This window comes from Herpailurus yagouaroundi, unplaced genomic scaffold (genome assembly GCF_014898765.1).
Source record: "Herpailurus yagouaroundi ecotype Mexico unplaced genomic scaffold, PumYag 202, whole genome shotgun sequence".
Taxonomy (NCBI): domain Eukaryota; kingdom Metazoa; phylum Chordata; class Mammalia; order Carnivora; family Felidae; genus Herpailurus; species Herpailurus yagouaroundi.
This window is the reverse complement of record NW_024412433.1, coordinates 11,087,696-11,103,366: the sequence shown is the minus strand read 5'-3', so window position 1 is coordinate 11,103,366 and position 15,671 is coordinate 11,087,696. Positions and strand designations below refer to the sequence as shown.

Below are 15,671 nucleotides of genomic sequence, written 5' to 3'. Positions count from 1 at the left end.
CATGACCTGAGCTGAAGGCAGACACTTAACTGACTGAGCCACCCAGGCGCCCCCTTTTTAAAAAAATTTTTTAAATGTTTTATTTATTTTTGAGACAGAGAGGATAGTTGGCAGTTTTAAATGTTGTTTCTGATCTCCCGAATTTAAAGAAACTATGTAGTAAAACAATGTTAATTGAATCAGATCAAACAATGTTAATTATTACAAGATCTTTAAAAAAAAATAAAAGGCATGTTATTTTTCTTTATTCTCTCTGTTCATTTGTTGAACTTTGATTAGAGGCAGTCTCAATGAGGCTCAGCACAACATCTCCCTGCCTTTAACTTTCTTTTGCTAAGAACTTATGCTCTGGAATTATTATTTGATTACACATCCAATGTATTATAACCTTAGTACTTTTCATGTGCTGGCGTTACAGTTTTAGATCAAGCTCCTTATCATTTGATGACCTTCTTATGAAAAGAGGACACTGCCTCTCCAGTCAGCGAAGCAGGCGCTTTGAGATTTTTCCTACTATCGTGGCAGATTTGTACTACCCATCCTAAATGTCTGTCTCTGATCTTCTCCTCGTCCAAAGTGTGCCTTGTTAGTTGGTTGGCTGTGGTCTCTTGTCATGAATCCAGGTAGAATTAACAGAACATGTGAAAATGATACACATGATTTTGGCCCAGTTATTTAGCCAGCCGTGTGCATGTCGTCAGGACTACTACTTGCTGTTTTTGCACTTCAGACAGGAAGTTATCATAGTCATCTTTTTTTTTTTTTTTTTTTTTACTTGTAGCTGTGGGACGCTGCAAATGGAAAATATGTGGCAACATTAACAGGCCATGATGATGAAATACTAGACAGCTGTTTTGATTACACTGGAAAACTTATTGCTACTGCTTCAGCCGATGGTAGGTCATCGGTTCATATATTTAATTTATGGGGGGGGGGATTTATGCTTTGTCTGAGAAACGTGTAATTCTACACTATAGGTCATCTACCTGATGACCAGCTGTGGTACAAACCACATCTGCCTCATCTCTGTGATGTTGGTATCTATGTCCGTATCGTATTCTTGGTAACCATGTCACGATATCTGCGTCACCTCCTTGGCAACCACGTCTGGTGTTATACTCGGTCTTCACACCTCCTTGATGACTATGGATGGTGGTATATTCTGGATCATCTCCCTAATCCTGCATTATGCTCCACTGTGTTGACCTCATCAACTTGACCACCATCCACAGAGCTATAATAAGTCTGTATTATCTCCTGTATCCACACGTGCTGCTCCATTACGTATAGCGCACTTTTGTGATGAACACACATGATGCTGTGCTATACATCATCTTCTCCCTTACCATTGATGAGTCTACACTGTATCTGCATCATCTTATTGGTAACCGTGGACTGGTGGTAAACTGTGCGTACCTCAACTCATTGAAGACCACATATGATGCTACAATACATCTCTGTCATCTTCCTGTTGACGGTGCATATTATTATGCCCATCTCATCCCTCCAGGACACAATTTACAGGGTACGTCTACTCCAGCCCTGGGTCACCAAGTAAGACCCTACATTATACCATCATCCCCTCCTGATGGCCGTAAATGATAACACACCATACTCACATTTTCTTAAAAACCATGCACGATATTCCATTTCACTCCATCATCTCCTTGATTGCTGCCTAGGAGGTATCCTCTCCTTGATAACCATGTATGGTTACCATGAACTCACCTTGTTGACAAATAAATATGATGTTACACCATGTCTTTGACATGTCACTGAAAGCTGCATATCATGCTATGTGACATCTGTCCCCCCTCATTGACAAGCATTGGTATTACAACATTATGAATACACTCTGTCTTGGGTGGTAATTTATTATACTAAACAACAGGTCGCCCTCATAACTATGTATTCCTGACAAGCATGTAAGAGACTCCACGACTTCCACATCATTTGCTGGCAACCCTGTCATTATGTCCACATCACGTCCTTGACAGCTGCATGCAATGACACATCTGCACCATCTCCTTGGCCAGCATACGTGACGCTATACTAAGTCTATGTCATCTCATGACATCACACAACCATGTGTGATGCTCTTCTTTGAGTCATCACTCTGATAATAAAGTATGATGCTATACTGTGTCATCTTCCTGAAGACTGCAGGTAATGCTACCCCACACCTGTGTTATCCAGCTGATGACCACATATGCAGCTGCACCACGTGTGCATAATTCTTTAAATAGCCACCTACGATGCTACATTGTGTCCGCACCATAGACCCGAGGATTACGTTTTAAGTTACACCATGACTTTGTTATCATTTAAAGACCACACTGGATGCTGCACTCTTATCTGCCTCATCTCCTTGGCAAGCTGGTGTGGTGCTATCCAAAGTCTACCTAATCTCCTGGGTAACCATATGCAATGCTATTCCATGAGAGACCTCACCTTGGTAGCCAAGTATGATGCTGAACTGTCATCTCCCTGGAGACCAAATGTGATGCTACACTGTGTCTATATCATCTACCTGATGACCATGAAGGGAGCCACCTAAGTCCACATTATCCCTCTAATGACCACATATGATGCTATCTTGTGTCTATATCATATACCCGACTGCTATGTTTTAATTTACAGTCCTTGTCATTCTCTTTAAAATCTTGTATGATACTACACTATACCTTCATCTAATCACTTATAACCATGTATGATCCTCTGTCATATCTTCACCACTTCCTAGAAATTTATGTGCGACGCTGTAATATTTCTACCTCATCACCTCGGCAAACACATCTTCAAGGTCCGCTATGTCTGCTTCACCTCATTTACAAAACTACATGATTCCACATCATGTCTGGATTGTGTTTTTGAAATCTCCTCAGGCTATACCTTTGGTGTCATCTTGAGTGCTACGTGTGATGCCCTAGTGCCTGTCATCTCAATGGTAGGCTCGTATAACGTTAATCTGTGTCAACAATTAATAACGTTATTTGATGCTTAAGTGCTCGCTACCCTCCATTAATGATGGTACACTCTGATTGCATCATCTCCCTGGCAACCATATATAATGCTACACTGTGTGTCATACCCTGATAATTACCTCATCTCCCTGACAATCAAGTAAGGTGTAGTGCTATTTCTGTGTTATCTCCTAAAACACATGTATGATGCTATACTATGTCTGTCTCATGTTCTTCCTAGCAACATATAAAGCTATATCATTTTCTTGATAATCATGTATAATGTCTATGCTAGGAGAGATTCCTTGATGACCATGCATGATGCTACATGATATATGCACCATATCCTAGAAAACCATGCTACATTATGTGAAACCCCCGTACAAGTATGTGTCATGCTCTACGATTACTACATCACCCCTTTAACAACCCTGCACCATGCGACTAAACTATTTCTGTATTATGTCCGTGATAATCATGTATGACGCCACACTATGTCTGTGTCGTTTGGAAAACAGGATATGGTGATGCATTATTTCTGTGTTACTTTTCTGTCTAGTATTTGTGATGTTGAAATATATGTGTCTTGTATTCCTGATCAACACCTATGACATTACAATATGTCTGTGGTGAGCCTATTGTATCCACATATGACACAAATTGTGTCTATATCGTCCCTCTGATGACCACATACGACACTGCACTGTGTGTCCTCTCCCTGATAATGTACGACACCATGCCACATTTGCATCATTTCCCTGACAGCCAGGGTGATGCTACACCATTTCTGGTCATCTCCTTGACGACCACGTACGAAGCCATGCTGTGTCTCATCATGTCTTGGCCAGCGAATGAAGCTATAGACTCTGTTTGCATATTTCTTAACAGTCATGCATGATGCTCTATTATAAGGAATCTCCTGACAATCACGTATGGTGCTGTGAGATATCTGTGTCATCTTGCCCACCGCGCACGACCCTGCACTGTCTGTGGCCAGCCCACGTGATGGCATCCTGTAACTGCATTACCTCTGTGATAACTGTATTCGTTTGCCAGGGTTGCCATCACAGAGTACAACAGACTGAGTGGCTTAAAATACAGACATTTCTCTTCTCACAATTCTGGAAGCTACAGGTTCAAGATCAAGGTGCTGGCAGCGTTGGTTTCTTCTGAGGCCTGCAGATGGCAGTTTTCTCCCTGTGTCTTCATGGTCTTCCCTTTGCACGTGTCTGTGTCCTAATCTCTTTTTCTTACAAGGGCACCGGCTATATTGGGTTAGGGCACACTCTAAGGACCTCATGTTAATCTCATTTCTTCTTTAAAGACCCAATCTTGGGGCACCTGGGTGCCTCAGTTGGTTAAACGTCCGACTTCGGCTAAGGTCACGATCTCGCGGTTGGTGGGTTTGAGCCCCGAGTCAGGCTCTGTGTTGACAGTTCAGAGCCTGGAGCCTGCTTCAGATTCTGTGTGTCCCTCTCTCTCTCCCCCTCCCCGGCTCGTACTTTGTCTGTCTCTCTCTTAAAAATAAACAAACATTTAAAAATTAAAAAGAAATAAAATAAAAAGACCCAATCTCCAAGTAAGTCAACTTCTGAGGCACGGTGGGTTGGAAATTCAACATATGAGTTTTGTGGGGACCGCAGTTTGGCCCAATAACAGCATGTGCGACATACAGCATGTTTGTGTCTTCTGCCTGAAGACTTCTCTTCTTGCAAATCCCACGGTATGACATGTCTGTATCGTGTCTTTGCTAATCATGCTACACTCTGTCTGTATCACCTTTTAACCTACTGTATACGATGCTACATTGTGACTTCCCCACCTCCCGAGAGCCATGGATGATGCTATACCAGGGATAAACTCCCTGAAGATGGTGAATGACTCTTCTTGACGTCTGCATCATATCCTTGACAAAAACATGAGATGCCACACTCTGGATCATATCTTAAGTATGTGTCATGGTGTGCGATTACTCCAGAATGTTTCAATACATACATAATGCTCTGCCATTATTCAGGTCTTTGACAACCTCGTAAGGGTATATGCTGTATATCCTATACTGTGTTTATATCATCTCCTTGATAACCATGGGGAGCGCTATGCTATTTTGCAGCATCTCCTAGACAGCTAAGTGTGATGCTAAGTGTGACAGTATGTGTCATGTCCATGATGACCACCATGTATGATGCTCCAATATATCTTGCCACCTGTTGATGACCCCATATGTTGCTACGCTGTGTGTTTTAATCTCTTTGGACAAGCATACATCATGCTATACTATGTCTGCCTCGTCTCTGTGATGGCCACATAAGACACTATGTCTGTGTCATGCTCCCATGAATGCGTATCATGCTGTGCTATGATTGTGTCATCACCATGTCAACACGCATAAGCCTCCACTGTGTCTAAGGCATCTCTTTGATATTCACATATGATGTTTTATCATGTCCAATTCCTTCGTGACTCCAGGGGACTCTACATCATGTCCATGTAAACTTCTTAACAGCCATTTCAGGAATTCTAGCAAAGATGGAAGGCTTTTGGGGGGGGGGGCGTGATTTGTTCTTAGTTTTCCTGCATTTGCTCCTTGTGGCTAACATACTGTTAAGCAGTCGCGTATCTTTTGTGTTACAATGACTTGTAGAGTTTTGCCAGTGATTCATTTTAATTACACAGTCTTTATTCCACCTGTGTCTCCTTTTTAAAAATTACATTTGCATGCTTATTCTTTTCCTCACTAGGACTTTTCCAAGGTGATCCTTTGATCATACATAAAGTTCTTTCGATGCTCTGGAATTATAAACATCTTGAATTTGAGAGTTCTACTTTTTCACAGTAACCACTTACTTTTTCATCTTATCGCAGAGCTTGGCTTTTTAAAAATCATCCCTTAACTGTAATTAATCTACCCTTTTCATTTTAAATATCATTCTCACTTCTACAAAAAAATCCATTCGACACAAGTAGAGAGGGTACCTACTTTGTGCCAGGAATTGTTTTAGGAGCATGGGATAGATCGATGAGCGGAAGAGAGAGGAATCCCTTCCCTCATGGAGCTGTACTGTGGAGGGGGAGACAAGGAAGAATACCATGCACATGTTTTACATAGAATGTGAGGACATAGAGAACGTTAGATTATAAAGAATGTTAAATTATAGAGAATGGCAGATTAGGAAGCATGTTAGGACTTTGTCAGCACTAGGGGGGCAGAAACAAGCCAGGTCTGGAGATCAGGATGCCGAGGGATGGGTAAGAATGAACTGCACGTTCAATTCTTCTCCTTTTGTTTTCTCTACCATCTGTTAAGCCCCCCTAGCAGTGATTCCATTCTTTCCCTGTTCAACAAGACGTTGCTTCAAAAAAAAAAATCTTCTTCTCTTTTGGCGTGTCTTGTGAGCCTCTTCCCATTGTGTACCTTCTAAGAAGTCTTGATGCTTAGGATATCTTGTTTACTTGATCTCTGGTTCTTGCCCCACACCCCCTTCTTAAAATTGGACCCATTCAACTGGGTTAGTTACCTGCGCAGCTACATCTGTGTGTATATATATCACCTTTTTCTTCCTCATTGGAATCGTTCCCAAGACTGAATTATTTTTTGGTGTCCTATTCATATTTCTGTCTTTTTAAAATCATAGCTTCAGACTATATTATTTCTGTCTTGCCTGGGTTTAAAATGCTTCTGAGAAATTTCGAGAATGACTCTATGTAGAATATTCACTTTTGTCGTATTAACACATTCTTAAAACACGTTGGTCACTTGAAGATTTTTGGAATGTCCAAGTAGCAAGTTTTATATTTTTAGTCATATTGATTGTACAATAGCACTTTTCATCTACTCCTTCCTGAAGTTGACATTGTCAGAAGGGCAAGTACAAAATTTACTAAGATATTTTGTTCTTCTTTGAATGAAAATTAAGTGACCAAAATTCATTATCTTTGGTAATTTTGCCTCTATCTAATGTTTTTTTTTAAATTTTTTTTAACATTTATTTATTTTTGAGACAGAGAGAGACAGAGCATGAACGGGAGAGGGTTAGAGAGAGGGAGACACAGAATCTGAAACAGGCTCCAGGCTCTGAGCTGTCAGCACAGAGCCCGACGTGGGGCTCGAACTCACGAACCGTGAAATCATGACCTGAGCCAAAGTCGGCCGCTTAACCAACTAGATAGATAGGCGCCCCTCTATCTAATGTTTTAATTGCACTAATTTTGCCTCTGTGTAAAGTTATAATTGCAATAAGAGAGCAGCCTTCACCTGGCTAGATAAATTTTAACTTTTTTCTGATAATTTTACTACTGCTGTTTTTCTCCTTCTACCCTTGTTTGACTCCTCCACTCCTTAATTCTAAAGAAATGTATATACCTCTCCCTCCTCCCTCCCCCCTTCCTTCCTTCCTTCCTTCCTTCCTTCCTTCCACCCACTCATCCATCCATTCACCCACCCATCTATCCATCCATCCACCCACCTATCCTGTATCCACTTAATGGGTGTCTACTGGGAGCTTGGCACTTCTGGGCACTGGAGAACATCTGGGAACAAACCATTCTACTAGCTCTTTCTGAAGAAAGGCATCCCTAATGCCTATTCTTTGCCCAGCAAGTAGTGGCTGTCGTTCCTTTTCAAGAAGGCCTCCTGAACCTTCTGTGCCCTTACACGCTTTTTGGTGTGTGGTGCTGGTCTGGTGGCTTATTTCATCCCCAACTTCTCAAAACTTGTTTTGATTCTCCCCTTTCTCTTTAAGATCTTCTTTTTGGATTCCTTCCCCACCTTTTCGACCTTGGAACCCATTGTTTCTTCTAGTAAAGTCAGGGCTATAGACGCACCCTCTTCCCCCTCTTCTCCCGCGGTGGCACCAGCTTGCACGGACAGTTTCAGGTGGTGGCCCTCGCCGCAGGAAGGGAGACAAACACACAGAGCCTGTATGTCAGAAGAATAGATATTTACATAATTCAAAGCACATGGTTCAAAGTTCTGTATTGCACATGAATTCATATGTATCTCCACTCTTTCAAAAAGGAACGGCAAGGGTTTTCAGTGCAGCCACAAGGAAATGCATTGCCAGATTGGAGGGCCACGAAGGTGAAATTTCAAAGGTGAGTTGCATTCTCATCTGGAGCAGTTTCTTTAGTTAAAAAGAATCGAATGGATAGTGGTCTGTTGGCACTAGGGTTTGCCCAATTATCCTACTCTTTCTAGAAATCATAAAAACGATATTTTTAAGTGTGACCTCAAACTCAGCGTAATAAATGATTCCTAAAATCTTTAAGACAGTTTAAGACAGTATTTTTTTCTCAGCCATCAGCAAAAGATCGAGTTAGCGGAAGATACTTATTAAAGCCATTTAAGAAACTTGTGAAGTACTTTTCTCGGTCTTGGCTGACACACAAATGTATATTATGCAGAATAACATGTTGTTCAGCAACTATCAAGTGTGCTGTGAATTCAGTGCAATTGAGAAAGTGTGTCCGGGAAATATTTAATACTTCACAGTTTAAATTTTTTTAAATGTTTATTTATTTTTGAGCGAGAGAGACAGAGCGTGAGGTGGGGAGGGGCAGAGAGAGAGGGAGACACAGAATCCGAAGCAGGCTCCAGGCTCTGAGCTGTCAGCAGAGAGCCTGACGCGGGGCTCGAACCCATAGACTGCGAGATCATGACCTGAGCCAAAGTCAGATGCTTAACTGACTGAGCCACCCAGGTGCCCCAATACTTAGTAGAGTTTAAAATGACCTATTTTGAAACTTCAGAGCTGTAGCTTAGGATTTTGTATAAGCTTCACCCATATGTGATTCACAGAGCAGAGACTTCCAATCAGTGATCTGAAGTTTAGCCATGTCCTGTGACAATTTTGGAAAGATCTGGACATGGGGACCCTCCACTCCCACCCAGTTCAGCCCAGTTCTTTGGTCTTGTACCTGAGATCAGATTTGCTCCTTCCTTTTAAAGTATAATTTTGATGGCTTCAGGTCCTGGAAGGCTGCCCCTAGACCCTGGAACTGTCCCTGTGGTGCTCCCCACCAACCCACGCCCCCCTCCTCCCATACCTGCTGCTGGTGGCCCGGAGCTCAGGAGCTCCTGTCTTTCAGGGTTGGTCTCTAAGGCCACGCAGAGCACATCTTCTCCATAGGCTGGGATGGGCAGGAAGGGAGAGAGGGAAGTGTGGATGTGGGAGACAGCCTGGAAAGAGAGCCCAGACTGTGTTTCTGAGTGGCTGGTCTAATAACTTGACATGCATGATGTGTCCTACTCAACAAGTGCACATGTTTTTGTGTATGTGTGAAAATGAAGAGTTCTCAAACTCTGTATTATTGCATTTTAGGCTTATATATTTTAAGAGAGAGAGAAATAGAGAGAGCACAAATGGGGGAGGAACAGAGAGAGGGGAAGAGAGAGAGAGAGAGAGAGAGAGAGAGAGAGAAACCCAAGTAGGCTCCACATTGTCAGCATGTAGCCCCATGTGGGCTCAAACTTACAAACAGTGAGATCATGACCTGAACTGTAATCAAGAGTCCAATGCTTAACCAACTGAGCCACCCAGGCACCCCTCAGCAAATGCTTTTTGATAGCTTCCACTATGCTAGGCGTTGTACTGGGGACATAAGGACAAAAAAAAAAAAAAAAAAAAAAAAAAAAAAAAAAGCCATGGCCTTGAGCCTTTCCCTCATCAAATTTTTAGTCCTAGAGGATGTGACCCAAATCATTGTGTTATGATGATTTAGAGAGGCTTAGAAGCATGGTGCCCAAAGGAATAGTGAACTGACCATTTCCTTTGACAGCTGCTCAGATACGTTTGACAACACTTCGCACATAGGAGGCACTAAGCACAGGTTTATGCAATGTGCTTTGCTTTGAGTGGCAGTAGAATGAAAGTCCCTGCCTGTAGGCACGACATTCACTCATTCTGTGGCCAGGTTGAAGGAGGATCTGTATGCTTTTGCTTACAGAAAGTTGGGTTACGGGGATGACCTGGGGGGTTGGATTTGAAGGAGCCTGACTTGTGTCCTCATCCACACCAGGGCTCTCTTGGTTTGCCTGGAAAGACTTTGGAAAGAGGCTAGGTGGGGAATACTCAAATTAGAAGAGAGCTTCGGTCTTTATCCTTAGAGTTGTTGTGTGTGGTGGTGGTGGTGGGGGGTGTAGCCAGTTAATTTCTTCTGTCTAGAAGAATTATTATGTGTTAATAATAATCATGTATTAATCCCCGCAATATTTTTTCCCATCAGGAAGGAACTATTCTATGTAAGAATAAATGCCAGGCTAGGAAGATGACAGGTGCTTAGTAATGTCCTCTTTTTGCTGGTGAAAAATATGTCGGGAATCATATTACACAAACCTGTGATCCTTTTTCCTTTCTGTCGTGTAGATTTCTTTCAACCCCCAAGGGAATCGTCTTCTAACGGGCAGCGCTGATAAAACAGCGAGAATCTGGGATGCTCAGACTGGTCAGTGCCTCCAGGTTCTTGAGGGGCACACTGATGAGATCTTTTCATGTGCTTTCAACTATAAAGGCAACATAATCATTACAGGTACGGGAAAGAGAAACACATCTGGGTGTTCAAGTTCACTGTTTTTCCATTTGATGGCATCGTTTGAGGGGAGGGCAGAGAGGATAAGCAGAGGGGATGCCTGGGGTGGCTCCATTCTCGTCTTGGCCAATTCTGAGATGCTGTGAATTTCGCTCCTGTGAGTAGGACACAGACTTGCCCAATTTGTGACTGCCAGGAATCATTAAAAAAATTTTTTTTCGCTCCCCAAATGCCCGAGCTGCTCAAAGACTCCACGACTGGACACATTGAGTGTATTGATGATTGTCAACGACCCGGAAGATGTTAATTTGTAAAAAGAGAGAGTTAGTGAATAAAATAAAGGAAAAATAACTTTGTGCAATTTGTTTCGTTAGGTAGCAAGGATAATACCTGTAGGATATGGCGTTGACGGAAGAGAGCCGGCTGATGAGCGGATTTGCTAGCGATGGAGGTGAAGGTAGAGCTTCACAGTTGTCAAGCAAGCTATTTTCATGTTTCACATCTTCTCTTTTTCCACAAGTCAACTACATGCTGTTGTTAGCTTTGCAGATATGACTGTTAAAACTAATAAACTTATATCACGTCTTCATAGTATTTGATGGAAATAATAGGAGAGACCACAATGTGGGGCCAATGTCACTGGTGATTGCATCTTTGTTTTTATTTTTAGTAGCATCATGATAGTGATAAAGGAAATCAGAGTGATTTCACAGTGTGTCTCAGATTCTCCTTTGAAAGCTCTTATAAAATCTGTTGAATAAAGGTTTTGGAAGCAGTTGTGAGTGAATTACCCATCTACATGTATGATGTATGTGTCTCTTGTGATGAGAACTTTAAAGATCTACTGTCTTAGCAACTTTTTAAAAACATTTTTTAACGTTTATTTTTGAGAGAGCGAGAGAGACAGAAAATGAGTGGGGGAGGGGCAGAGAGAGAGGGAGACACAGAATCCGAAGCAGGCCCCAGGCCCCGAGCTGTCAGCCCAGAGACAGACGTGGGGCTCGAACTCACAGACCGTGAGATCATGACCTGAGCTGAAGTCGGATGCTTAACTGACTGAGCCACCCAGGTGTCCCTGTCTTAGGAACTTTCAAATATACGATACAGTATTATTGACTGTTGTCACCATGTTGTATATTACACGTTCAGGGGTTATTTATTTTTAACTGGAAGTTTGTACCTTTTGACAGCCTTTACCAATTTTGCCCACTCCCCAACGCCCTGCATTGGTATGAAGGCATAAACCACCAATCTGTTCTCTGTGTCTATGAGCTCAGTGGTTTTTTGTTTGTTTGTTCGTTTGTTTTCTGTTTTGGTTTTCTTTTAAGGTCCCACATAGAGTGAGATCATATGATATTTGTCTTGCTCTGTCTGACTTATTTCACTTAGCGAAATGCCCTCAAGGTCTGTCTATATTGTTGCAAATGACAAGACTTCCTTCTTTTCTATGGCTGAGTACTATACCATTGTATTTATGGACCACGTTTTTTAGTCTATTCATCCAGCGATGGACGCTGAGGTTGTTTCCATATCTTGGTTATTGTAAGTAATGTTGCAGGGAACATGGGGGTGCATAGATCTTTTCCAGTTAGTGTTTTCATTTGCTTCAGGAAATACCCAGAAGTGGAATCACTGAATCATATGGTTCTATTTTTAATTTTTTGAGGAAAGTCCATCCTGCACCGTGGCTGCACCAGTTTGCATTCCCACGTTTTTAGGAGGACATGTATGTTTGCAAATTGACTAGAAGTTTTATTACTTATTTTGTGATTTCACTTTGTGCAGCTAGGAACGAGAGGCAAAATTGGAAGGGAAACTTAATCTTCCCTCATATTCAAAAGTGTATCTATGCCTCCTCCCCCCAGAAAAGAAGTTGCCAACCTACACTGATAAAATTAAGGTCGCATATAAGGAAGGCAAAATGGATATCACTTAACAGAAAATATGAATCGAGTTCATAGTGGATGTAAAATATATGGGCAGGTTTTTCTTCAAAAGAAATGTTAAACAGGATAGACATTCAGATGAATGAATTAAAAAATCTGGATGGAAAGCAACTGGGATACCAGGAAAATTCATCAAACACCAACCTGATTACTGCTGAAATACTGAAAGCTATTTTTTTAAAAGGTTTTTCTATGTAAACGTGCCTTAATGCGTATTAAAAGTTACTGTTAAAAGATAAAGCACACTTGGGGCGCCTGGGTGGCGCAGTCGGTTAAGCATCCGACTTCAGCCAGGTCACGATCTCGCGGTCCGTGAGTTCGAGCCCCGCGTCAGGCTCTGGGCTGATGGCTCGGAGCCTGGAGCCTGTTTCCGATTCTGTGTCTCCCTCTCTCTCTGCCCCTCCCCCGTTCATGCTCTGTCTCTCTCTGTCCCAAAAATAAATTAAAAAACGTTGAAAAAAAATTAAAAAAAAAAAAAAGATAAAGCACAAGTTAGAACCACTGATGCTTGAATCCGGAGCAGGAGAACACACATGAGAGTCTCATGGAGTCATTTTCTTAATAATAACAAGAGTGGTCAGTGTGGCTGAGGGTGTCGCCCGCCAGACACTGCCCACCCACCTCACACATCATCCCTGCAACCCTCCAGCCAACCGTTTCCGAGAAGGTGACGGTCCTGATCTGAAAATGAGGAAGGTGAGTCACACTCAAGTTAGATAATCTACCAAAGACATCGCGTCCATTATACTCCGTGCTTAAATGAACACTTATGGGAGAAGAGTATCAGACGTATCTGTGGGAAGGTTTGGGCTGAGAATTACCCCTCAGATCATCTATGGATGTTCAGAACCCAAGAAGAAAAATAAAACAAAAGCAGAACAATATAAACAAAAACTTCAGCTGCTGGAAGCAGGACCTTCAGAGATGGTGAAGCCAAGGAGAGCTCGGATTAGAAAAACCTGGGCCAAAACTTAGCTACTTCTTACGAACCCAGGAAGAAGAAGCTGCCATTGGCTCTTCCTCTGACTCTGATGGCTTTAGGGAAAGTCGCAATACTGTTTTGTTACGTCATTCAATAGAGAGAGCCATTGTATAGTCATGGAGATCATTCTACGTCTCACTGACCTATTTAGCTGTAGGAAGCCCTTGGTCAGAAAAGGCTCCTCTAATTTTTATGTGTTGAGGCAATCTTACTTCATAGAATATTTATTAAGGTTTCCAGTAGTATTTTTTATTATCGAAGTATAGTTGGCATACAATGTGGTGTTACTTTGAGATGAACAACATAGCGATTCCACAATTCTATACATTCCTCAGTGCTCACCTCCAGAAGTGTCGTCACTGGCTGTCAATCGTATTTACTATATTCCTTATGCTGTCCTTTTCATCTCTGTGACTTATTTAATAACTGGAAGTTTTACTTCTTCCAGCAGTATTTTTAAAACTACTTAAAAAAAATGTTTGGACACTGATGATCATAAGAGAAGTGATAATATACTCACTTAATTTTCATCTGGAGTGTTGTAGAGAGGAAGTGAAGTGTGTGTGGAGTCTGGAGTCAAATTGCCTGGACGTATGTTCTTCCTCTTTTTTAATGTTTATTTATTTATTTTGAGGGGCGAGGGGCAGAGAGAGAGGGGAGAGACAGAATCCCAAGCAGGCTCCACACTCAGTGTGGAGCCGGACGCAGGGCTCAATCTCACAACCATGAGATCATGACCTGAGCCAAAGTCAAGAGTTGGACGCTCAACCAACCGAGCCACCCAGGCGCCCCTGCCTGGACATACATACTCTGATTTCAACTTTGAATTGTTGGACCATTACCCCCACCACGCTGCCTCAGTTTCCTCAGACAATGGTGATAATAATCATTCTTGTTTTGAGGATTGGGAATATCTGGCAAGCATGATGAATATTTTCTATTATTCTTATAAACAGTGACTTAGCAGTCACCTTAAAAAAAGTATCTTTGATACATGAGCGTATTTCTCAGGAAAGAACATAGCATTATTTACTCAGAAGTGATAGTTGAAACATAACTCACTTTAATGTATTATAGGTATCCTGGGGAGAAATAGAACTCAAATTTTTATCAATTAAAATTTAAGAGCCCTGGGATCATTGTCCTTTTAAGATTTCTCTCTTGGACAGAAGCGCTGAGATGTGAGGTGATCATCAGTATAAATGATTAATGTCTAACCCATCTTGATATATTCAGATTTAATATAGGATTTTAGGAAAGTGAATCATTCTCATAAAAATGAAATCTCTTTTCTAACAACTCCTGTCTAAAACTGCAGTAGCTCATGGTTTAGCATAATGCCTGATTTAGAGACAAAATAAATGCTTTTTGAACTATAAACACTGCTTTTTATACGCCCAACTTTTACACAGTGATTTAAAAACACATCCATAATCTTTCAAATTATAAGTGGCTTATCTCCTGTCTCCCCACAGCTGTGGTTATTTTTCAAACAATTTACCTTGGTGGGTCTCCAAGGGGAGGAGACCCCTCCAAGGGGGGGAATTTGTAATGACAAGAAAAAGCAATTACTATAATTAAAGACATGTTCCTTCTCAAACACAAAGAATTGTAAAAACTGGCTCAAAATTTCTATAATCTTTTTAGTTATCTTACCAAGATTATTTCATTTTTTTGTTCAACTTCACGGTTATCTTGATTAGGATGATTTTGGTGGCAAGTAGCAAAAGGCACAATTAAAACAAAGTCATTTCCAAAGTTGGTTGTTTAAAAAATTTTTAATGTTCTCTGTCAAAAATAAATAAATAAACATTTTAAAAAAATTAAAAAAAGAGGGGGTGCCTGTGTGGCTCAGTCAGTTGAGGGTCCGACTTTGGCTCAGGTCATGATCTCACAGTCTGTGAGTTCGAGCCCCACGTTGGGCTCTGTGCTGACAGCTCGGGGCTGGAGCCTACTTCCGATTCTGTGTCCCCCTCTCTCTCTGCCCCTCCCCTGCTCATGCTCTGTCTCTCTGTCTCTCTGTCTCTCTGTCTCTCTCTCTCTGTCAAAAATAAACATTTAAAAAATGTTTTTTAATTTTAATGTTTATTTATTTTTGAGAGAGAGACAGACAGACAGACAGAGCATAAGTGTGGGAGGGGCAGAGAGAGAGAGAGGGAGACACAGAATCTGAAGTAGGCTCCAGGCTCTGAGCTGTCAGCACAGAGCCGGAGGCGGGGCTTGAACCCTTGAGCCATGAGATCATGCCCTGAG

At 41.7% G+C, this 15,671-nt stretch overlaps 1 protein-coding gene and 1 long non-coding RNA gene across 4 annotated transcripts in view; one reads left to right on the top strand and one right to left on the bottom strand.

The window, feature by feature from the left end:
- The window catches only part of DAW1 (dynein assembly factor with WD repeats 1), a 64,642-nt gene that overhangs the window by 34,944 nt on the left and 14,027 nt on the right, over positions 1-15,671 (top strand). For 2 of the 3 annotated variants that reach the window (XM_040450797.1, XM_040450799.1), the window contains exons 10-13: positions 782-896; positions 7,981-8,057; positions 10,328-10,490; positions 10,865-11,265. In XM_040450797.1, the coding sequence (XP_040306731.1) occupies positions 782-896; positions 7,981-8,057; positions 10,328-10,490; positions 10,865-10,899 (390 nt within the window). In that variant the 3' untranslated portion in view covers positions 10,900-11,265. Of the gene's footprint in view, positions 1-781; positions 897-7,980; positions 8,058-10,327; positions 10,491-10,864; positions 11,266-15,671 lie in introns of those variants that run through there. The other variant, XM_040450798.1, reaches the window with a different exon arrangement.
- LOC121014471 (uncharacterized) lies at positions 74-1,881 on the bottom strand. Its single transcript, XR_005783231.1, has 2 exons — positions 1,620-1,881; positions 74-791 (listed from the first exon to the last, which is right to left on the bottom strand). It is a non-coding gene; the product is annotated as an uncharacterized LOC121014471 (long non-coding RNA).